General features: G+C 48.2%; 4 protein-coding genes across 7 annotated transcripts; 1 reads left to right on the top strand and 3 right to left on the bottom strand.

Moving 5' to 3' along the window:
* Positions 1–363: 363 nt before the first annotated feature.
* On the bottom strand, positions 364–1,665 carry il17a/f2 (interleukin 17a/f2). Its single transcript, XM_040161775.2, has 3 exons — positions 1,557–1,665; positions 1,143–1,294; positions 364–915 (listed from the first exon to the last, which is right to left on the bottom strand). The coding sequence occupies exons 1-3, from the start codon at positions 1,587–1,589 to the stop codon at positions 693–695; spliced, it is 408 nt and encodes a 135-aa protein (XP_040017709.2). The 5' UTR covers positions 1,590–1,665; the 3' UTR covers positions 364–692.
* Positions 1,666–7,272: 5,607 nt separating this feature from the next.
* On the top strand, positions 7,273–8,992 carry il17a/f1 (interleukin 17a/f1). 2 transcript variants are annotated; one of them, XM_078086068.1, is made up of 4 exons: positions 7,273–7,552; positions 7,805–8,064; positions 8,148–8,406; positions 8,769–8,992. In XM_078086068.1, exons 1-3 carry the CDS (start codon positions 7,520–7,522, stop codon positions 8,392–8,394), a joined length of 540 nt encoding a protein of 179 aa, XP_077942194.1. In that variant the 5' UTR covers positions 7,273–7,519; the 3' UTR covers positions 8,395–8,406; positions 8,769–8,992. The 2 variants fall into 2 exon arrangements, with proteins under 2 accessions (XP_077942194.1, XP_040019063.2); XM_040163129.2 differs by having other exon boundaries at positions 7,364–7,552; positions 7,868–8,064.
* A 1-nt stretch (position 8,993) lies between these two features.
* LOC120809320 (stathmin-4-like) lies at positions 8,994–12,803 on the bottom strand. 3 transcript variants are annotated; one of them, XM_040163051.2, is made up of 7 exons: positions 12,286–12,803; positions 11,469–11,525; positions 11,251–11,346; positions 10,915–11,123; positions 10,212–10,376; positions 10,095–10,112; positions 8,994–9,759 (listed from the first exon to the last, which is right to left on the bottom strand). In XM_040163051.2, the coding sequence occupies exons 2-7, from the start codon at positions 11,479–11,481 to the stop codon at positions 9,751–9,753; spliced, it is 510 nt and encodes a 169-aa protein (XP_040018985.1). In that variant the 5' UTR covers positions 11,482–11,525; positions 12,286–12,803; the 3' UTR covers positions 8,994–9,750. The 3 variants fall into 3 exon arrangements, with proteins under 3 accessions (XP_040018985.1, XP_040018992.1, XP_077942193.1); XM_040163058.2 differs by having other exon boundaries at positions 10,915–11,120; positions 12,286–12,419; XM_078086067.1 differs by having other exon boundaries at positions 10,095–10,376; positions 10,915–11,120; positions 12,286–12,419.
* Positions 12,804–17,057: 4,254 nt separating this feature from the next.
* Positions 17,058–23,702, bottom strand: gpn1 (GPN-loop GTPase 1). The gene is made up of 13 exons (XM_040162873.2): positions 23,132–23,702; positions 22,535–22,628; positions 22,238–22,344; positions 20,351–20,388; positions 20,172–20,250; positions 20,006–20,100; positions 19,557–19,602; positions 19,322–19,468; positions 18,863–18,945; positions 18,069–18,108; positions 17,886–17,976; positions 17,687–17,791; positions 17,058–17,404 (listed from the first exon to the last, which is right to left on the bottom strand). Exons 1-13 carry the CDS (start codon positions 23,297–23,299, stop codon positions 17,298–17,300), a joined length of 1,200 nt encoding a protein of 399 aa, XP_040018807.1. The 5' UTR covers positions 23,300–23,702; the 3' UTR covers positions 17,058–17,297.
* Between the last annotated feature and the right edge of the window lie 550 nt (positions 23,703–24,252).

The raw sequence follows: 24,252 nt of genomic DNA, 5'->3' as shown, positions 1-24,252 counted from the left end.
ACACAGACACACACACGCACACAGACAGACACACACACACGCACACAGACACACACACACGCAGACACACACACACACACACACACGCAGACACACACACACGCAGACACACACACACACACAGACACACACACACACACACGCAGACACACACACACACACACGCAGACACACACACACACGCAGACACACACACACACACACGGACACACACACGCACACAGACACACAGAGACACACACAGAGACACACACACACACACAGAGACACACACACACACACACACACACTGCTACAAGTAGAGGTACTAATACCACAGTGTACAAATACTATTACAAAGAGTAAAAGTGATGATGTCACATATTTGTATTTTTAATCGTTTTATTATTAAAGAGACAAAATCCCAAAACAAGAAAAGGAAACATGAAAAAACGCTCAATCTACACGAGGAACGTTGGTCTCTTGGTTCCACTCGGGTTCAGGGGTTCTGGTTCTGGTTCAGAGGGTCACCTTCACGTTCACCGGGTTCCGGGTGTTTTGGTTCAGCGTCTTTGTGTTTGGACTCAAATGAATGTTACGGTTCAGATTCCAATGGTTTTTGTTGTAATCGGGATGGTTCTGGTTGGACTGGGTCCAATTCAGTCCGTTGAGGTTCTAGTTCCGATGACGCCTCGGGTCCCGGTAGAGCCGGTTCAGTCCCGCCCGGTTCTGGCCCTGACACAAGTGCAGCCGACGGCCACCGAGCGGTACGAGGCGGTGAAGCAACGCTCTCGCTCCCGCCGGGTCAGAACCAGGAGGCTCTGGTAGATGGGGACGGAGTTCAGGTCCTGTCCGGCGCCGGGACCAGAGCAGGAGTTGCTGCCGCACTCGGCCTCCCAGATCGTGGAGGGGATCCGGTGGGTCACCGTGGACGACCTGATCCAGAACAACAACAAACCGGGTCGTGAACAGAATTCATACGTAGTATTTTCTAAAGACGTATTTAGATTTATAATCTGACAGTTTGACATCCAGCTGAAGACACATGGAGCCATTCCATCAAGAACAGACACGTATCCCATGTTGGATGGAGCGAGGCTAGCTGTTAGCAGACGCTAGGCTAAGCTACGCTAACCGCTCATTACAGATGTCTTCATCCTGACCTCCAGCTCCACGGAGACAAAGATCTCAGGTGGATGTCCCCGTTCCCGTCAGACGAGGACACCTCCGAGGAGAACGCCAGCCTGGAGTCACAGCGAGGGGGAGGAGCTTGAACCCTGGAGGAGCTGACTACCCACAATGCACTGCAACACACCTGGGGACAGAAGAGGACAGGTGAATACTGTCTTTTTAAATAACCTGTTCTTTCCTAGATCTTAAAGTTCTATTCTGGAGATTAGCGAATAGTGAAACATATATATATACAATATATATATACATGTATACTGTATGTAAATGTATTTATATTAAGTACATTTTAAGAAAATAGAACCTATTGTACAAAAAGAGCTTGTAAAGCGTAGAAACAGACGTGATGTGTGTCGATCTGTGATCTGCGTTGATTGTTCTTGTCTCACCAGCAGAGCTCTAGCGGTGCGTTCGGGCTCCATCTCGTCGCCGCGGTGATCGTCTGTGGCGTCCGTGACTCGCTCTTATGAAGACGCCTTATCTCTGCCATCGAGTGACAGGAGACGAGAGCGGCAGAGATGAAGGTCTGATAAGCTCTGACAGTAAACTACCTGCTGACTAATCTCCTGATCTCCATCAAGATAAACGGACGTGAGCAGAATGAGAAACAGCAGAGATCATCACCTCTGATTCAAACCCAGACACTGTTTCATCTTCATTGTCATCTCTCCTTCTAGGTCTACAGTTAGCTGTTAGCGGTTAGCAGCGTGGTGCTAAACATCAAGTGTTCTCAGGAAGGCTCCTCGCTGAGGGAAGTGCCGTTCTATTCTCTAATGCGAAGTAAAGGACCCACAATGCGTCCTTACTGAGCTCCTTTAGGAAAGGAGAGGAGATCATCTGTCCCACATTGGTTCATTGGTTCCTCAACACATGAAGCCTCTGAGACGCTCCTCTGCAGACGGACGTCCCCAACAAGCGTCTCCGTCCATCACAACGACGCATTCACTAAACACCACCTTGTCCTTTCCTAACTCCTCATCAACTCTCCTAACCACCTTTCCTTGACTCCGTGACCTTCTCCACAGAGGTCAAAGAATAGTGGTTAGGAGGTCATTCTTCTGACGGTTTGAATCCAGCCACAGGTGGGCACGCAGAGGGGCGGAGTTTGGCGGGCTGGTGCTCAGGTGTCTCAGGAGGAACACGGTGACGACGTAACGATCTAACTGGGGCGCGGCGGAGGGCGTATCAGGGGGGAGGAGTCAGCGAGCCACGCTGGAGACACGCCCTCTAAGTCATAAATGTAGGAGAGCATCAGGATGAGAATCCCAGAAGACGTTGATGAAAGACGTCCTGAGACAGGAAACACACACACACACACACACACACACACACACACAGACACACTCACACACACGCGCACACACACACGCGCACACACACACACACTGAGGTGTCCTCCCTGATAGCAGCTGTTAGAATAAGATGCCTTCAATGCTTCCTTCACTAACTCCTTTAGCATGAAGAATTGCTCCAAAACACAAAATATATACAATACAATAACCACTTATATATACACACATATATATATATATATATATATATATATATATATATATATATATATATATATATATATGCACATATGTATCGTGATGTAGTTGATCGATCAGAGCAAAAAGCCCCTGCAGGTGTTTCCACAGCAGATCTCCTAGAAGAAGATCAAAGGGACCTCTGATCGTCCTCTAGTGCATCACCATGGAAACGCTTTGACCCCTTTTCCCTCCAAACGTCTCTCTGCTGATTGGTGGAAATCTGTCATTAACACTCACAAACTGAACACACACACACACATACACACACACACACACATTCAACACATTTTGACTAATGTGGAAACTACCTCTGAATTTATTCATTTAAATAACTTATATAAATAATTACATTCAATTCAATTTTATTTTGTGGAGCCCAACATCGCAAATCTGCCTCAGAAGCTTTACAGTCTGTACACATACGACATCCTCTGTCCCCAAACCCATCGGCACAGGAACAACTCCCCAACAATGAAGAAACTCTTCCAAGAGGGAAAAAAGGGAAGAAACCTCAGTGAGAACGTCAGAGGAGGATCCGTCTCCTGATGGACGACTACAATGACGTCATGTGTACAGAATGAACAATGTATAATACATGAGACTATATGACAGGAATGATTCAAGTAACTGTGAGTAGTAAACCAGACGCACAGCAGGACCACTGCAGGGACCACCACCATCAGATAGAACCACCATCAGATAGAACCACCATCACATAGAGCCACCATCACATAGAGCCACCATCACATAGGACCACCGTCACATAGGACCACCATCACATAGAACCACCATCACATAGAACCACCATCAGATAGAACCACCATCACATAGAACCACCATCACATAGAACCACCATCAGATAGAACCACCATCACATAGAACCACCATCACATAGAACCACCATCAGATAGAACCACCATCAGATAGAACCACCATCAGATAGAACCACCATCACATAGAGCCACCATCACATAGGACCACCGTCACATAGGACCACCATCACATAGAACCACCATCACATAGAACCACCATCAGATAGAACCACCATCACATAGAACCACCATCACATAGAACCACCATCAGATAGAACCACCATCACATAGAACCACCATCACATAGAACCACCATCAGATAGAACCACCATCACATAGAACCACCATCACATAGAACCACCATCACATAGAACCACCATCACATAGAGCCACCATCACATAGAACCACCATCACATAGAACCACCATCACATAGAGCCACCATCACATAGAGCCACCATCACATAGAGCCACCATCACATAGGACCACCATCACATAGAACCACCATCAGATAGAACCACCATCACATAGGACCACCATCACATAGAACCACCATCAGATAGAACCACCATCACATAGGACCACCATCACATAGAGCCACCATCACATAGAACCACCATCACATAGGACCACCATCACATAGAGCCACCATCACATAGGACCACCATCACATAGAGCCACCATCACATAGAGCCACCATCACATAGAGCCACCATCACATAGGACCACCATCACATAGAGCCACCATCACATAGGACCACCATCACATAGGACCACCATCACATAGAGCCACCATCACATAGGACCACCATCACATAGAACCACCATCAGATAGAACCACCATCACATAGGACCACCATCACATAGAGCCACCATCACATAGAGCCAACATCACATAGAGCCACCATCACATAGAGCCACCATCACATAGAGCCACAATCACATAGGACCACCATCACATAGGACCACCATCACATAGAGCCACCATCACATAGAGCCACCATCAGATAGAACCGCCATCACATAGAACCGCCATCAGATAGAGCCACCATCACATAGAGCCACCATCACATAGGACCACCATCACATAGAGCCACCATCACATAGGACCACCATCACATAGGACCACCATCACATAGAGCCACCATCACATAGGACCACCATCACATAGAACCACCATCAGATAGAACCACCATCACATAGGACCACCATCACATAGAGCCACCATCACATAGAGCCACCATCACATAGAGCCACCATCACATAGGACCACCATCACATAGGACCACCATCACATAGAGCCACCATCACATAGAGCCACCATCAGATAGAACCGCCATCACATAGAACCGCCATCAGATAGAACCACCATCACATAGAACCACCATCAGATAGAACCACCATCACATAGAACCACTATTTAGATTGAACCTCCATCACATAGAACCACCATCACATAGAACCACCATCACATAGAACCTCCATCAGGTAGAACCACCATCAGATAGAACCACCATCACATAGAACCACCATCAGATAGAACCACCATCACATAGAACCACCATCAGATAGAACCACCATCACATAGAACTACCATCACATAGAACCACCATCAGATAGAACCACCATAACATAGAACTACCATCAGATAGAACCACCATCACATAGAACCACCATCCACAGAAGCCTGTGGGGAGGGAGAGCACAGAGACTTTAGGAGAGGGTAATGTTGGTTTACGAGTACAGTAATATGATTAATATGTAAAATAATAATGATGATGGCAAAAACTCCTGGAAAGAAGCTGAATTAGTCATGTTCATTAATAAAACGTGGATTTTTGTAGAACGAGAGCGTGAGAGAGGAGCTCGGTGTGTCCTAAGAATTCCCCCGGCAGTCTAAGCCTGTAGCAGCTTAACTAAGGGCTGGTCCGGACTAACCTGAGCCAGCCCTAACTATAGGCAGAATCAAAGAGGAACGTTTTAAGTTTTACTTTAAAAGAGCAAACCGAATCTGCCCCCCGGACTGAAAGTGGAACCTGGTTCCACAAAAGAGGAGCTTGATAACTGAAGGCTCTGGCCCCCAGCCTACTTTTTAAAACCACAGGAACAACAAGTAACCAGCATCTATGGAGCGCAGTTGCCTTGTAGGGCAATAAGGTGTTACAAGCTCTTTAAGATACAACGGTGCCTCACCAGCAAGTGCCTTGTAGGTGAGGAGAAGTACCTTAAAATCTATTCTTGATTTAACAGGGAGCCGGTGCAGAGAAGTTAATACAGGAGTGATATGATCCCTTTTCTTAGTTCTTGTTAATACACGTGCTGCAGCATTCTGAATCAACTGGAGAGGCTTAAGAGATTTACAAGAGCAACCTGATAACAAAGAATGAACCTAATAAACCTCCCAGGTAGATTAAACATAAGTTTATATATATAAATATATATATATATATATATACATATATATGTATATATATATATGTTATATATAACAAAGGGTTTCATGAGATTCTTGAGGTCACGCTTGGAGCAGGATGTCTCTCAGATGTCACCGATAACCATCCGTCAATCAAACCGGTCGGAGCTGAGGCGGAAACGTGGGCGTGAAAACACACACACACACACACATACACACACACACTCTCACACACACACACACACACACACACATACACACACACACGCACAACCACACACACACACACACACACACATACACACACACACACACACACACACACACACACACATACACACACACACACTCTCACACACACACACACACACACACACATACACACACACACACACACGCACAACCACACACACACACACACACACACGCACAACCACACACGCACCGATAGTGATGATGCAGCACTGTGAGCCGACCTGAGTCACAATGTGACGGTAAACGAGGTCACTGAGCTCGGCGCTCACATCCTGCATCACACGACTCTGAACGGAAGGGGGGGAGAGTTCCTGGGCCCCCCGAGGAGACTGGAGACCCCCGAGGAGACGAGAGGCCCCCTGAGGACTCTAGAAGCCCCCTGAGGAGACGAGAGGCCCACCAGGGAGAGCTGTGGACCCCCTGTGGAGACCAGGGACCCCTTAGGAGACGAGAGACCCTAAAGAGAGGATGTGGTCTCGATGAAGTTTCTCCTGTTGCATCAGACCTCAAACCGACGACATTGCAAACAGCCGCAACGACGTCATGTGACTTCATGTGATGTAATGTGACGTTCAAATATCATCAAAAATAAAAGTGGAGTGGAACAAAATAAAGAGAGAAAGGAGGGTTTATAATAGTATAATAATTCATACAAAGACGCTCCACAGACATTACAAATGGTCACAAAGGGCTTCGACATTAAAGCGTCTCTGACACCTTCATGTCTTATTGAACCAGGTAAAGAAATAGCATTTTAAATATGTTAAAATGCACATAACAGAAGATATAATGATATTAGTCTGGACGTTAAGGCGAGAGGCCTTCGGGGAAGAACCTCCAAACGCTTTAAAAGTCTCTTCTTAATCCTCTGAAGATGTTTGTGTTCTACCTGAGCAGGTAGAACAAAACCCACGTTGTTATTAGTGAAACAAATGATTATAGCAGCATATGGAGATACGAAGTCCTCACAGCTGGATCTTCACCTCTTAAGGCTTTGATCGTATTCCAGTTCATCGTCATGGTTCTTTGACCCAGAAAAAAGGCGCCGTGTAGAATAAGTGTGAAAGTGGGTCGACCTGCGTGTGGTTCAGAGAGGCGGATCAAAGGGGAACGCGGGCGGTGACATCATCGGAGGGGGCGTCGCACAGCGGGATAAAGGTCGGGGCTCCAGCCGACGTCTGGCAGAACACCAGCGAAGAAGAAGAGGACCACCAGCAGGGTACACATCTGCAACTTCTCACCTGAACCTCCAGCGGAGCCGGAGAGCCTGCAGAAAGACTCAAGTGAAGATCCGAATCCACTTTTATTATTCTGAACGAACAGACGTCCAACGCGGCAGCATGTCGACGACAGCAAACTGCTCCAGAGTAACGGTGAGTTAAAGTGTGACGAGCATGAATAGTGTGAAGTCATGTGTCCATCGAGGGGAGGGTCTCAGGACGTGAGACATTGTCATTTTTATTTGGGATAAACTAAATCATGCAATGCATTGAATTTAATGACTGTGTTCGGGGGACATTTTTGTATTTTTATGTTTATTTTGTATCTATATTATTATTTATATTACATTTAAAATCCATGTGTTCCTGTGAGTGCTGAAATATTCTTCACGTCTTCACATGTAGTCAGAAGTAAAAACCCAGATATCAACGACTGGAATGGAACCTGAGTCTCGTCCTCTTCCTCAGGCTGTCTGTGTGATGACGATGATGATGATGATGATGGCAACGGAGGCCATGCCCAAAGCAGGAGGCCAGTCGAGGCACACGGCCAGGTCACACAGGAAGCTGGAGACCGTCCCCCTGCAGCTGGACCCCGGCGCCGTGGCTCCTCCCACACACACCCGGGCGCTGCAGAACGCCTCTCTGTCGCCGTGGACATACAAGTAGGGGACAGGAGCAGCGCGCCGCCCCTTTGACCCCCCGAGAGGGACCCGTGCTCACACCTGTCTTTGGTCTCCGTCCTCAGCGTCTCCCGGGACGACGCCCTGTTCCCCCCCCTGCTGTCCGAGGCGCGCTGCCTGCTGCGAGGCTGCCTGGACCCGGAGGGCCGCGAGGACCTGAGCCTGGAGTCCAGACCCATCCTGCACCAGACGCTGGTCCTGCGCCGGGTCAAGGCCGAGGGGGCGGGGCACAGCTACCACTACCGGCTGGAGTCCCGCCTCCTCGCCGTGGGCTGCACCTGCGTCCGACCCGTCATCCGGCACCAAGAGTGATCGGGCCGCCAGGTGAGATTTAATGAGTGGGATCCTGCGTGGAGCAAACGTCTATAAAACGTATCATCATCATTATTGTTTAATAGAAAAAAGGTTTGAAATGGTTTGAAATAGTAGGACGAGATGAATAAATACAAACCTATTGATAATTAAGGAAGTTATTTTACATTATTAGGTATTTTATATTAAACATATAATGATTATGATTAGAATATAGTTATAGATTAAAGTTTGACTTTAGAAGTCAATATATATTAATATAAACAACAATTATTATAACTCATAGATCCTCTTCCTCTCTGTATTGAACAGAATTTGAGACAATTATTCCATTTGTTTTATTTGACATCTTACTTTTATTTGTCTCCAAACAGAAAACAGGACAAAGTCGATTGTGGAGCTGAAGAGTAAAACTATTGGATGTATGTTCATATAAATTATGTTCTATTTAAGATTTCACTTAATTTAAAATGACTTTTAGTTGGTATTTATTGATAATACTCTATTTATGTGTAAGTGTATTTATTCAGAAGCTGAATATGATTAAAAAATGATTTTTTTTTTGAAAATGAATTAAAAAGAATTTTTTAACAACAAAGTAAAGAGTCATTGTTTTATTTTTGAATTTAAAATAGAATCATCTTCATCATCATCATCATCATCAGTTTCCTTTACATTAATGAGAAACGTGCACAAACACGCACACGATCCTCCACGAGTCCGACTCGTCTCAGACTAATGAGTTAATGAGTCACTGAGTCGCTCACGTCTCTCATAACAGTCTCAACCGAGTCCACTTGACCTCGGGTCCCGGTCTGGTACCACTGGACGCTGCTGTGGAGCCACGTGGTACCGGCTTGCAGTAAATGTACTGATCCAGAGCAGCACATGAAGCTGTTTGACTCGGCGTGTTTCCAGGAAGCAGAGACTCCTCCACGCTGACGCCTGATCGGGTTCTTCAGGTCCGCTGAACCAAATCCATTGGCTCAGGTCCGGTTCCTGTTATTGGTTTGGTCCAACTTGAGTTCTTGATCCGTGTCCAATCACACTCACACACAAGTACATTGGCACAGTTGGCAGCATGGCGACAAAGCCGGTAAGAGGCGCTGCGATGTGGTGATGAATGTGCAGCGTCCTGTGGAAGTGTTTTGTTTGAGTTTATCTCAATAAAAAGAGTCCTGGTCATGAAGAGGAGGTCGCGCGGGTTTGACCCGCCTTCGGTCCTCCTCCGCCTCCTTTCCATCTTCTCTCTTCCTGTCCGTCTGTGGCCGGCGTCTCCGGCAACTCAATCCTCAGCTCGCCAGTCCTCCAAAAATGGCTTCCAAAGAAAGTTCAGCTTGTGTTGTGATCAGGCCATCAGGACACCTGGAGGCAGAAAGAAGGGGCGGAGTCACTAACCGCTAACAGGTCGCTAACACGTTGCTAACACGTTTAGATTCTGTTTGCAATCCATGGAAAGACAAACAATGTGTATTATATTGACAGATATGCTTCCTGCCTTTATGCTAAGCTAAGCTAACGCCTTACTGACTCCAGCTTTGTCTTTAACACGCAGATGCGATATTTGCTATTCGTCCTAAATCGAACTATTCCATTAAGAACGCTTTTCCCGCTCTTCATCATTGTCATGACAACGCTCCCCTCAAATTTGGTCTCAGGCTGGTTACCCAGAATCCCCTCCTCCTGCTTTGTGTCCTCACCTCCACACAGTGCTTGTCCTGAAAGACATAAAGACAAATTCCCTTTAGCGGTTCATTCCCACCAAACAGAATGCAGAATGGCGTCTGTGATACAGGCGACACCACGTGCACGCTCACCTCCGCGTGCAGTCGCTCCAGCGGGGCGTTCTCGTGCATCTGCCGCTGCTCCTTGGCGGCGTCGGCGCGATGCTCCTGGCGCTCTTTGGTCAGGGCTTTCTGTGCAACTTCCCGCTCGTGCTCCCGCCTCTCGGCCAGGTGCCTCAGAAGCTCCGCCTCCTGACACTTGGGGGAGAAAGAGGACAAAGTTTTCTTCTGCAGGTTTGACAGAAGATTATTGTTTCATCTACTGAGCCTGTTGAGCTTTCTGTCTGTGCTTGATTTTGAATGACCAATATTCAGAAATTTAGCATTAAACTAAATTAATTTCCTTTACGGTCTTGATTTCCTGAATTCTGGCACGCTGTAAATAACTGGTGGCGTCCCTCAGGGATCGATTGGTGGGCCCCTCCACTTGAGGCTAGATTGAAACATCACTACTATTGGATGGATGTTTTGAGAAATTACTACAGACATTTATGTTTCTTCTCAGGGTGAACTTCACTTTGTTGTTTTTATGACTAAATACCGGCAAAAATAATGATCTTCCCTCTTAGCGTTATTTGTGGAGCTAATAAGCAAACATTAGCATGCTAAGCAGTGTTAGCAGTGCCAGCATGTTGATGTCAGCATTAAGCCCAAAGCCTCATTTCATTAACGACGGATCAAATGGTTCTTCTCAGACATCACAGTAACAATTAGCATTCTACTCATCATCACCCACCTTCCTCCTCTCCTGAGCGGCGTCCAGCTTCTTCTGGATTTCCTCCAGAGACGGTTTCTGGCGAGGCGGCGTGGTCGCCCGGAGCTCGGGGCCGCCGTCAAAGGAGGGCGGCTTCAGGATGACCTCGAAGGCCTGGCCGCTCGACCGCTTGCTCAGTTCGATCACCTCCATGTGGCGAATGTTGCACAGGTTCAGGTCCACCACGCCTACTGGGAGGAGGACACGGGAACATGAGACCACCCACGGTGTCTTTGTTCCGGCTTCTTCGCCATCACATCTCTGAATAAAGCATCACGTGGAGCTAATGTCATCGCGTCACTAAAGAGGGCTGCTGACCTTCCTTCTGGTCGGCCGAGGCGTCTCTGCGTTGGGGGAGGATGCAGGAGCAGAAGAGAGACACCAGGGGAAGCTCTCGCATCTTCTCTCTGTATGCTGGACCGTTCAGAGAGAGAGAGAGAAGGAGAACAGCTGCAGATGAGCAACAGACCTGCAGGGAATCAGTCAGAAGAAGCAGAGGAACGTGAGGAGAGGGAAGTCCATCAGAAGAGGTTTACCTGCTAGAGTCATTCTGCGGCTCTCTGTCGAAGACACTGTGGTGAGGTAGAGTGTTCCTGAGGAGACACAGTCAGTTAATCCAGAGGGACCACAGAAGAACCAAACAGAAGGTGACATGAAGAGGAGAAACTGATGGAGCGCTTGTTGTGACATGTGTTTCCCAGATATCTAGTTTCTTGTGATCTTTGATGCGTCTTTTGGTTTTACGTGTTCCCTCCCATCGTCTACTGGCTTCAAATCATTTAGATTTAAAAGTCAGCATATTCCTTCATCAGAATCCAGATGTTCAACCTGAGAAGACTACAGCGAAAGACGCTGCTTCATGCACCACAAAGCCTCGTTTGCATCATAAACTGTGAAAACAAATACGTCCAAATCTCAACAAACATAAAGATTCAGAAGAGAAACTCAAGAGAAGCAAATCATAAATACACGATTCTGTTTGCTGCCTATTTAAGAGCTGATCCCAACGTGTCAGAATGTGTGCGTGTGTGTGTGTGTGTGTGTGTGTGTGTGTGTGTGTGTGTGTGTGTGTGTGTGTGCGGCGACTAAGCGATGATGTCATTGTCAGCTTCTGCAGAGTGGAGCTCAAACACTAAACCGCTTTATGAAGAAAAAGACGAGTAACAAAAAAAGAAGATGCAGGAAATAAAGAAGCAACTGAGACGGAGACGCAGGAAAAGATGAAAATAATTTAAATGATTTAAACAAAGAGGCGGAAGGAAATAAGAGACGCCGCTGTGATCTGTCTGCGTGTTTGGCTTTTAAAGCTCACAGACGTGATGAAATGCTCATGAACCACAGACGTGGACTCACCTGCAGTGACGCTCGCTCGCTCTGCTCAGAGTGAAGATCTGCAGCTCAGCAGCATCAGCACCAAACAGCAGCTCGCTGCATGACATCACCCACCGGCCATCCCATTGGCTGCCAGGGACGCCAGGCTGTGATTGGTCCAGCAGGGCAGAGGGCGGAGGAGGAGGAGGAGGAGGAGGAGGAGGAGGGGGGTTGATTTCAGAGGCCGAAAGCTCCTCATCACGGTTCTAATAGAGATCAATACAAGAATGTTTATCAGTTTATTGTTCATATGTTCATGTGGTTGATTCTGGGTGGTTCTGGTTCATGTGGTTTGTTCTGGTTTATGTGGTTTGTTCTGGTTCATGTGGTTGGTTCTGGTTTATGTGGTTTGTTCTGGTTCATGTGGTTGGTTCTGGTTTATATGGTTGATTCTGGGTGGTTCTGGTTCATGTGGTTTGTTCTGGTTTATGTGGTTTGTTCTGGTTCATGTGGTTGGTTCTGGGTGGTTCTGGTTCATGTGGTTTGTTCTGGTTTATGTGGTTTGTTCTGGTTCATGTGGTTGGTTCTGGTTTATGTGGTTTGTTCTGGTTCATGTGGTTGGTTCTGGTTTATATGGTTGATTCTGGGTGGTTCTGGTTCATGTGGTTTGTTCTGGTTTATGTGGTTTGTTCTGGTTCATGTGGTTGGTTCTGGGTGGTTCTGGTTCATGTGGTTTGTTCTGGTTTATGTGGTTTGTTCTGGTTCATGTGGTTGGTTCTGGGTGGTTCTGGTTTATGTGGTTTGTTCTGGTTTATGTGGTTGGTTCTGGGTGGTTCTGGTTTATGTGGTTTGTTCTGGTTTATGTGGTTGGTTCTGGTTCATGTGGTTGGTTCTGAATGGATCCGGACGGTCGGGTCGATGTGCTTCTGAGGAACTGTCAGCTCTAAATGTGGCGGCTGCCAGCGGGCCGTGAGTCATCCACCATGTCTGGTCATTGACCATCTGCCGCTCTGCTTCAGAACTCACCGGCGCTGCTCCAGCAGACGTCCTATGATCACAGCTTCTCGTACAGGTTCTCCTACAGGTTCTCCTACAGGTTCTCTGGCTCACCAGCTGCCACTTTGTTCCACTTGTTTAAAACACAGTCATTGATTTGTGAAGCTCCGAGTTCAGAGCTACAAATAGAGAACCTGAAGAAGCTCCGCAGCTCTAGCTGGGGACTACAGTTCCCATCATGCACCACGGCAGAACACATTGTTCCCACACACGCTTCCTCGTGTCTCCTCTCACTGAAGCAGATGATGTAATGCAGCTGCAGTGTGTGTGTGTAGGTGTGTGTGTGTGTGTGTAGGTGTGTGTGTGTGTGTGTGTAGGTGTGTGTGTAGGTGTGTGTGTGTGGAGGTGTGTGTGTGTGGAGGCAGAGAGCAAAAGGCTCCAGCAACAAGGAGAGAAACTGCCTCCACATCCCAACTGGTGATGTCACCTCCAGCCAATCAGCTGATAGCTCTGGATGCCACACAGCCAGTGTGTGTGTGTGCGTGTGTGTGTGTGTGTGTGTGTGTGTTTCTTAGAGGAGTGTGTTTACAAAAAACAGAATAAAGTAAAATAGGATATTAAATACATAAAAACAGAGTACATTGAAATATAAAAAATATGAAAAAGAGAAGAATTAAATGGGTATAATGAAAAATCCAATAAACATTTATGAAAATGATAAAACGGAGCATGAAATAACAAACAATATATTATGAAAACAATAGGACAGAATTCAGTGCAGTGAAAATGAAACGAAATGAAATATATATTGATATGTGATAAAAATATTTATTGAATAAAAAGAGCAGACATGCAATAGAAAGGGGGCGGGGCCTCTGCAGACACTCAGCAGCAGATTAACTGGAAGCAATGACATCATCTCTGAGTCCGGATGATGAGGTCACTGCGCTGGAGTGATGTCAAACCCCCAAACTATGGAAAGTGCTCTTATCAACCGATTAGCTTCATGAAAATGAAACCAGCTTAAACCGGTTTGTGTGTGTGTGTGTGTGTGTGTGTCTGACACTCCGCCAGCAGTCGTGTGCTCGTTTGTGTCGGCGAGGCGCCGTGACTCAGTCTGTTTGTGCTCGTGTCTGCAGCCCACTGGGGGGGACGGGGGAGAGGACGGGGGACGGGGGAGAGGACTGTCAACTGAAGTGAGTCACAGACAGATGGAGACAGAGTTTGTCTTCATATATAAACATGTAGATACACGCTGCTCCAATTAAAGCAACAACAGACACATCCAAGTGAAATGAATGAAAAATGATGCTGATCCATTTCGCCAAAATTCCATTTCTCAAACTCAAAATGCGGTGGACATCAGTGGTAGACGACAGCGGTGGACATCAGTGGTAGAAATGGGTGGTGGACATCAGAGGGGGACCTGGACGGTGGACATCAGAGGGGGACCTGGCCAGCAGGCGGCTGGAGGACCTTCTGTAGGACTCAGGCAGTCTCAACACGCTCCTCCTGGCACAAAGCAGCAGACATCGGTCCTGCTGATGGGTGGAGGACCTCCTTCGGCCGTGTCCAGCTCCCCTGTCCCCTGATATCTCCACGTTCTGGAGATCGTGCTGGGAGACACCATCAGGTCTCCATCACGTCCAGCAGCGAGGAGGACTCCAGCTGGGGGGTGTGGCCTCGTCTTAGGTAAGGGGCCACAGACCACCAGACCAGTAGGATCATAGTTAATGGTGCCTGAAGGGGGGGGGGGTCCATCGACCTTCTGGCCCCCGCTAGACCAACGCATGCGCCGACTCAGAGCGCCCCCAGTGGAGCGATTAGGAACAGCAGCCACTTCGATTTAAGTCTTTATCGGAGATGATATAAACAACCGCGTGTAAAAGACACACTTTCTAAAATGATTGTGTGTTAAATATTAAGACAATCGTGATTAATGAATTTCAAAATGTGAGATTAATTAATGTTTTAATCTATTGACAGCCCTAATAGTTATATATAAATATATATTGGTATATAAATATATTGGTATTATTGGTGCCAAGACAACTAATAAGTACTTCATTTGGCAATAAATGTTATTGTACACAAGTAGTGGTTTAGTGGGGAAGTGACTCAGCTCTTCAGCTCCAACCATGACAGCGTGGGACAGACAGAGACACGTGAACGAGAGGGAGGGACGGAGACAAAGACACGTGAACGAGAGGGAGGGACGGAGACAAAGACACGTGAACGAGAGGGAGGGACGGAGACAAAGACACGTGAACGAGAGGGAGGGACGGAGACAAAGACACGTGAACGAGAGAGGGCGACGGAGACGCGTGAACGAGAGAGGGCGACGGAGACGCGTGAACGAGAGAGGGGGACGGAGACGCGTGAACGAGAGAGGGGGACGGAGACGCGTGAACGAGAGAGGGCGACGGAGACGCGTGAACGAGAGAGGGGGACGGAGACGCGTGAACGAGAGAGGGGGACGGAGACGCGTGAACGAGAGAGGGGGACGGAGACGCGTGAACGAGAGAGGGGGACGGAGACGCGTGAACGAGAGAGGGGGACGGAGACGCGTGAACGAGAGAGGGGGACGGAGACGCGTGAACGAGAGAGGGGGACGGAGACGCGTGAACGAGAGAGGGGGACGGAGACGCGTGAACGAGAGAGAGGGACGGAGACGCGTGAACGAGAGAGGGGGACGGAGACGCGTGAACGAGAGAGGGGGACGGAGACGCGTGAACGAGAGAGGGGGACGGAGACGCGTGAACGAGAGAGAGGGACGGAGACGCGTGAACGAGAGAGGGGGACGGAGACGCGTGAACGAGAGAGGGGGACGGAGACACGTGAACGAGAGAGGGACGGAGACGCGTGAACGAGAGAGGGACGGAGACGCGTGAACGAGAGAGGGGGACGGAGACGCGTGAACGAGAGAGAGGGACGGAGACGCGTGAACGAGAGAGGGGGACGGAGACAAAGAGTCATCAGGAGAAAATCCAGAATCCGTTGAGGGGAGCAGAGACGTGAATAAGGACCAATCAGATACATCAGACAACGTGGTGCTTTTGATGAAGTTGACAGCGTGGGAGTTCAGAGAGACGGTACGTGCGTTAGCTTCAGTTAGCTGTAGCTAGCAAACAAACAAAAACAATGCTAATACCAAAATACAAAGTGTGACAGCCACCGTCCACTGAGCTGTCAACAAAATACAATCACCTATTTAGATTTGTTAATATGCAAACATTGAGTGTCAGATGGGCCTGTTTGCAGGACCTCCCTGCTGTGAGGCCACGGTGGTGTCCACCACGCCAGCAGCGTGCCGCCCCGCCGTTGACCGGCTGCAGTAAAAACACAATGTAATCCAAGAGGGCGGATTTATAGCTTCATTAGAACCAATTTATTTCATGTGCAACCACGAGGTCTATTTGAATAATGTAGTTGTCATAGTAAATCCGCCCAGTGAGCGTGCTAGCACTGGCTAACAGGACGTTAGCGTTTGGTCACTAGAAAACACTTTTCATGGCCAACTGCTACAGTAGAGACATTTTACAGCTATCTGTTGTCAAACCGTTGGGTTGCTGATGTGCTCCGGATGTTTGTTAAGGACCCCACTAGTTACACTGTGGGGTCCACGCAAACACTACAATCAATGAGGGTTTTATCAAAAATATATATATAATATATACACACACACACAGCACCCCGGCTAGTCTTTCGTGATTAGTTACTCTTTGAAAATCCCTCAGAGCTCCGGCTGAAGTCAAACCGATGAGCGGCTGGTTGCCATCGGCAACCGGGTCTTCAGTTCTTAACAAAGAGAAGCAAACTTGAACTGAAAGATATTTTATGCAACATAAATCCCTTCAGTACTTTTACAAACAAACGTCAACAGGAACACAAGACAAACAGAAGAGTCTTTTATGATAAAAAAATATATCCTTCTTTTTCATCGGAAGAGAAGCAGCCAATGAGCTGCGGTGAACGAGCGAGGTCACGGGGTCACCTGATCAGACAGGAAGTGCAGGCTGTGCTTCTGTCAATGTCTTTAGTCCCGACAGCGTGAGAGGTCAGGGGTCATCGGGCAAGGCACACTTTCTGTTTCGGACCTGAACCACTTCCTTCCTTTCTTTCAGGAAGTTTCCAAAGGCGTCGACCTCTTTGCTCTCCTCCGTTGCTGGAAAGTAATTTACAAAAGACGAGTTCGACTACATTCGTCTTTCAAAGACATGAATCTCAATAAATATCTCTGTAAAGATGCAGAACGAAGTCTGTGTGTCGATGTCAGAGCGTCTTCTCTTTACGTTTAGTGCCTGAGACCTCGCGGTGCCACTCAGCTCCCATTGGGTCGCTCTGACAGCGTCGTCATGGAAACGTAGCACCCGCCCTCTGGTCGCCCCTTCGGCTAACGGCGTTAGCGGCTATCTGTTTTTACGATGTGACATCTCGCTCTACTCACCGCTGTGATCAATGTCGTCCGTGTCGCTGTCCTCGTCCTCCTCGCTGTCGTCAGGGTTACCGCGTGACATGATGAGGTCACTGGAGCTGGGCGTGTCCGCTGCCTCTGCCGACAGGAAGTCAATCAGAAGAACACAGCGTTATTACGCAGAGCAGCAGGCGACCAGCTGACGTGGCACGGAGACGGTAAACGCTCGGACCCGTTGGCGCCGCGGCCGTCATGTCCACGGCTCCCAAGTCCTTCCTGAGTCGCTCCAGCTGCTCCTGCTGCTTCCTGCTCTGAGCTGCCGCCTGACAGACAAGTCAAGGGACACGATGACTAGAGGCAGACAACTACAGTAATATATATATATATAATGTATTAAATACAAAAACTAACTCACCAGCTGTTTGCGGAGTCGTTCGTACTCGGGTCGATACTCCCTGAGGAATTAGGAGGAACTTTAAAAATCAGCCAGTAGGATCAAACATTCCAGTTTTTAAATGGTCAATAAACAGTTACATGTATTCACATTAGTCCGTCCATTAGGCTGTTTGCACAAACAGGTCTGAGATCTGCTTAGTTTATGCTGGTGTTCGTAAAGACAGGAAGTCACAGAGCCTCACGTCACCGGAGAGGTCTGTTGGTACCTGAATGCATCGCAGGGCTCAGAGGAGGCAAAAGTCATCTAGATCAGACGTGTCAAACTCGTATTATATTATTATTATTATTATTATATGTGTGTCAGAACTGGCCGGTCAGCACAAGGCTGATTGATACTAGAAGTCCCAGAAGACACAGCGGCACAGAGGAACTTCTCTGGTTACTATAGTAACAAAGCATGTCAGACCGTCACGGACCGCTCCGCTAACGTTGCACGCTAAAGAAGTATGTAGTATGATTGTGCATATTTTTAGTATTGTTTCGTATTTGTGGTCCTGGATACTACGGTAAGTATCGGCTATCATGATATTTATGGCAGGAACTCAGCCATAAATATCATCAAGACATGTCATCATCATGACATCAAAGTCATCATCTTGGTATCGAGGCTCCTCTCCGCGTTGGGGTCCCAGCGGTTCGTTGGGGTCCCAGCGGTTCGTTGGGGTCCCAGCGGTTCGTTGGGGTCCTGGTCGAGATGAACCAGTGACACGGAGGGTTCGACTAATAAAGGAAGATCTTATCTTGAAGGATCACCTCTCGTATTCATCGGCGGCGTCCTCCACCTGGACGAACAGCTCGTCCAAGCCGCTCCCCGTCACCGCGGACACGCCCACCACCTGAAAGCGGGGGGTGGGGGGGGTGGGGTGGTGTTAGGGTTAGGCAAGGTCATAAGCACTTGATGAACTGAAGGAGCAGCAGCTGGTTGAGGGGGGTTGTTCCACTACAGTGGTACCGGTACCAGAATAAAGTCACGTACTGCTACTACGGTTATTCTACGTCAGCGTGCATTATGTTCCTCGCTGAGATCTGAAGCCGTTACCTCTGCTACCAAACAGCAGTTTAACCTCAGATCTGCTTCTGCCTCCATGGTTCAGACAGTCGGTGTATCCGTGGGACAAACCGTTTAAAGCACCAGAACCGTAACCCAGAGGACCAGCTGGAGGTCCTGAGGTTAAAGGAGTCTTGAGGTCTGATGCTCTTAGCTGCTCTCACCCTCAGGTGGGCGTAGAACTCGTCCAGCACCAGGCTCATGGAGCGCGTCAGGTTGCTGACGTACGACGTCTCCTGGTTCAGAGCGTCCTGGAACACCTCAAAGTCCTGCATCCACTCCACCGCGAAGCTGTGGTCAATGATGTCGGTCTGACAACAACAACAACAACAACAACAAGGACCAGTGAGCAACGCGCAGACGAGACTGGAGGAGGAAGCAGACAGGAAGTGACCTCACTTTGTTCATGGCGACGATGAAGGGCAGCTTGGTCTTGTAGAGGATACTGAGGGAGACACAGAGACAGAGACTTAATATTCTTTTATGCGTCCCGCTTGCTCCCCCTGCTGGACATCGTCAGCATAAATACGCCTTCATATCGGTGAGTGAGACGCATTTAGGTGTTTCTGTGATATCTGGATGTCTGGGAAGGAGACAAAGACAATTGTAGCTTCGCTTTGTACACAAAGACATCCGGGATTCAGACATTTGCATTTCTCATAAATAATATACTTTACATTACTTAAGGTCATTGTTTTTATGAATTTAAAATGTTTCGTCTACAGTTACAATATGATTTTAAGTTGACTCCTCGTATGAATCTAGTGGGATCCGATTTATGTTTGAAGTTGTGGCATTGGAACAACTAGTTGTTGGTTGTTTGTTCTTGTATCCCTTAGACCTCCTACCTGCAGGCATACAGCATGTTGGACATGAAGGTGACGGGGCTGACGCTGCGGGACGTGTCCATCACGTAGATCACCACGCAGGGGAAGGACGAGGCCTGAAACGACAAACAAGCCTCAGCACCACGAGGAGGCTGGAATGAGCTGCTGCACGAGTAGATGCACGAACCAGCGTCTCGGTGATGATGGTCCCAGACGCTGACCAGGTGAAGACTTCGATCTGACCCGGCGTGTCGATCAGCACGTAGCTGCAGAGGACAGGAGGCACCGGAGGGTGAGAGGTGGACAGAGAGGAGGAGCCTCCAGGAGACACAGAGACCAGGAACCCACTTTCATTCCTTCACTCACCGGTGGTTCTGCTGCTTCTTCTCCAAGAAATGCATCACCTGAGGAACAGAGACACAAGTAGGTTAGACTCCACGGACTCACAACGTCGTCCTCCTTTGATGCTTTTTAACGCCGTCGTATGCAGAAGAAATCGAACGCCATCAACACATGAAAAGTAAAAGATGCTCCTCTCTGCTTCAGTGTCTGACACTCACTAGGACCCGTGGACCCTTCTGGGAGCTCACTTCGCTTTCTGAACAACACAAAAGACACAATTGCTGATGTGAGACACGTGTCGGTTGGCGTCAGACAGAATCCTTCCGGACTGAGCAGAGGTCCTCACGGCACAGAAGGACTCTCCTTTAGGCCTGAATGGGCCACAAGGAGCCGTCTCTCCTGAGGGCTGAAGGCCGACGTGTTCAACGTGACAGACTGTCACTCACAGGTACAATACAAAAGTGAAAGTACACAGACGGCTGTTGCCTCCAAACTGGATACCGATCAGAGCGACACGTGATTATGGATTGAGAGTCTGCAACCTGTTAAGGAACGATTAGTGGAAAGCCGGTTTATTGGAGCCACTTTTACTGATAAATTGTGTTTTATAAGATGGCTGACACGCATGTGCACTGAGTGGGTTTGGTGTTGCACCTCCTCCGGTCCACTCAACAGTTTGCCCGACTGATTCTGGAGCCGGCGGGGATCAACATCTCTTCCTTCATGGTGGTTGTGACAGAAAAGGTTGGAAGAGCAACGGCTCACAGACCTCACGGTTCGGCGAGCGTGATGCTTGTGTGTCCCTCTGTGACCGAGACCAGTCCAGTGGACATCGTCCCTCGCTGGACGATAGCTGGGATTGACTCCAGAAGCGTGGACGGAAGTTTGGGACGGATAGCCTAAGCTGCTGCTAGGCTAAGCTAGCCGCTAGGCTAAGCTAGGCACTAGGCTACTTCCATCTCAACATCCCCCTTGCAGAGGACCACCACCGTGTCCCTAAAAGGCCGAGGTTTGGAAAACGTCCTGGCACTTCAGGAGTGTCACATGATGGACAGTTGAGAGCAAAGTGCACGAGGAGAGCAGGAGGAGTCACTAGTTCAGCAGGTTCCACCTCCAAACATCCCCCCTCACAGGATGGAGGTTATTTGGCGGATGGTCCTCAAGGAGCGGCGGATACACACGACTAAATAAAACCCGATCGGTATGAAACATCCATCCACATAATGCAGATAGATCTGTGCTGATACTCAAATGAGGCTTCCTTTCTCCTTCGTCTCCTCAGGGAACTTTTCCTCTTTCCAAGGAAACTCGGAAGGTTTTTGCTCGCTTTCTTTCTCGGCTGGTTTATTTTGCAGTAATTATCACATGACGGAGACAAGCTTCCTGAAATGTGTCAGGAAGGACAAACGCATGTAATTGGGAAAGAATCCAGTCATTTTTTAAAGAAAATAAATTTGAATTTTATCTAATCGAGAAAGATCAAATTAAAATAAATGTATTCTTTCTTGGGACCAGTACCGGTGGTTGGAAACCAGTGCTCTGTAGTAATTATGATTAGTTGGCTGGGATAGACTCCAGCCCCCCCACCCTGTGTGCAGGATAAGCGGTGTGAAGATGGATGGATGGATAATTATAATCATGTATTATATCCCTCCTGTCTGTCTCCTTAAGGTTTCTTCCTTAATGGGAGAAAAACTCCCCATTAAAGGGATTTTGGGAGGAGTTTTTCCTGTGTTGATGACAGGGTCAAAGGTCAGAGGATCTCACATGTGAGCACATTATAACACCACCCGAGGCTAATTTGCAATTTGGTGCTGAACAAAACGAATTGAATCATCCAAATTTCACGAAATACAGACAGAATTACGTCTAATCTTGAACAAATACGAAGGCGCAGTCAGACCGGGTCACCTGATCAAAGCGTGTGGCGAACAAGTTGAGTGAAGTCACGATGCCCCCGTTCGGCCCAAGGCCGTACTGCTTCATCACCTCCTTGTAGTTCACAGTGTCCCTGATGTCTGGAGGACAGAAGACAGACGGAAAAATGAAATGAGGACTGTGCCGGGAGTACGATTTGTTTTCCTATTAACCAGTGAAGAGGAAGTGACCATATGTCGGCTGAGGAGGATGCAGAGACCTGTCAATCAGCGAGTAGCCCCGCCCCTAAAGCGTCCATCAGCAACATGACATATGAACACGCGCGCTCACCGATGTTGGCGGGGAACGGGACCTCGTGCACCGCCGGGTCCAGGTTGATGACGTACGGAGGCGCGTTCACGGAGTGAAGGTGCGCCGTCAGCCGCTGCAGGAGACAGACTGACGTCAGACGGGAGGCTGGATGTCTGTTAATGTCGGTTTATACTCAACAGCAAACTATTGTTCAATAAAAGGATTCATTTCCTAAAACAACTGCTGTAGTTTTTATGGCGACTGTTGGCAATCTCAGCGTTATTTACTATATTTGATTGACAATTCCGATGTATGTTTTATTAAATAACACCGTTACTCACTTTGAAATTGTTTCAATCGTGCTGAAGCAAAACTAACGTTATATGTCGGGTGCAATGGCGGAAGTACATTAAAGTAGAGCACGAATCTGAGGCCCTTGTGCTTCTCCGGAGTATGAATAACTGTTTGCAAGCTCATATTTAATTAAGGTTTTAAGACAACGTTCTAAATGAGCTAACCGACGTTAGCTAACTAATTCACTAGCTAGCTAGCTAGCCTTGCTAGCGCGTTGCGTGCCTGGAGAAACTAGCGTTAGCTAACGCGGCTAGCTGCCGTTAGCCACACGCGCCGACTCACCTGGACGAAGGTGGTCTTCCCGGACCCCGCCATGCCCAGCACGATGAGACACACGGGCTTGTCCCGGGGGGCGGTTCCCGGTGGCCCGGCATGTCTCCCCGCCGCAGGGCTCTCCTGGTTCTCCGCTGACACCGCTCCAGCAGCGGGACGCGGATCCGCAGCGGCCATGTTGTCTGATGTTGTGAGAAAGCGGGGGGCCGTAAAGACGCCGGTGCTGCCGTAAAGACGCCGGTGCTGCCGTAAAACGGGCCGCTTACAGGGCGGATGAGGAGAACCATAGACACATATACGGCCTTTATATATACACGTCTATGAGGAGAACCATAGACACATATACGGCCTTTATATATACACGTCTATGAGGAGAACCATAGACATATACATAAACTACCAGACCTTTACAACATATACAAGTACACGCAGAAAAAAAATATATATATATATATATATATACTACATGTACCAAGCCTCACCTGCATGTCTGTATTCACTTTTCTTTTTGCAGGAATTGATGCAGTTACTTTTTCTTTATTAGCTTACGTTAGCTCGATGGCTAATTGGCATAGCTCATTTGTTTAGAACAGTTGCATTGTGGTCCACGGCTGCTTCATTCCCTCACTAGTTGCTGTCTTTGTGGAGTTTGAAGGTGTATCTTATTTATCTGCTGTGTTTCCTGGTTGTGACCTGGTGTTCGACTTGGCTGAAGGGATGTGCTCGCTGTGTCTTCACCGAGGACGAGCTGGCTCTATTCTCAGCCTTCATCCTGCTCTCTGCAGGCGAGGCCACTAACCTCTGACCTTAACACTTGTAAAACTGCTGTTGTGCTTCAGATGGTCGTGGCTGCAGGTGGAGAAGCTGCAGCAGAAGACTCAGCTGGCTCTGCAACACGTGCTGCAGAAGAACCAGAGAGAAGACCGAGCGCTGAATAAGGTAAATGGAACCTGGTCACCCGGATCTAGGTCCACCTTTAAACCTCCTCTTCATCCCTCTCTTCCTGCTTCTCCTCTTCCTCCTCCCCATGCTTTTCGTCCTCTGGGTTTGCATTAAGGAACCAGATGTTCTCGTCTCGTGGCTACGGATCTCGAATGAGGACACCCCCCCACCTAACGACTCCTTTGGGT

This window comes from Gasterosteus aculeatus, chromosome 12 (genome assembly GCF_964276395.1).
Source record: "Gasterosteus aculeatus chromosome 12, fGasAcu3.hap1.1, whole genome shotgun sequence".
Taxonomy (NCBI): domain Eukaryota; kingdom Metazoa; phylum Chordata; class Actinopteri; order Perciformes; family Gasterosteidae; genus Gasterosteus; species Gasterosteus aculeatus.
Note: the sequence above shows the minus strand (reverse complement) of the source record. Positions and strands in the feature narration are given on the sequence as shown.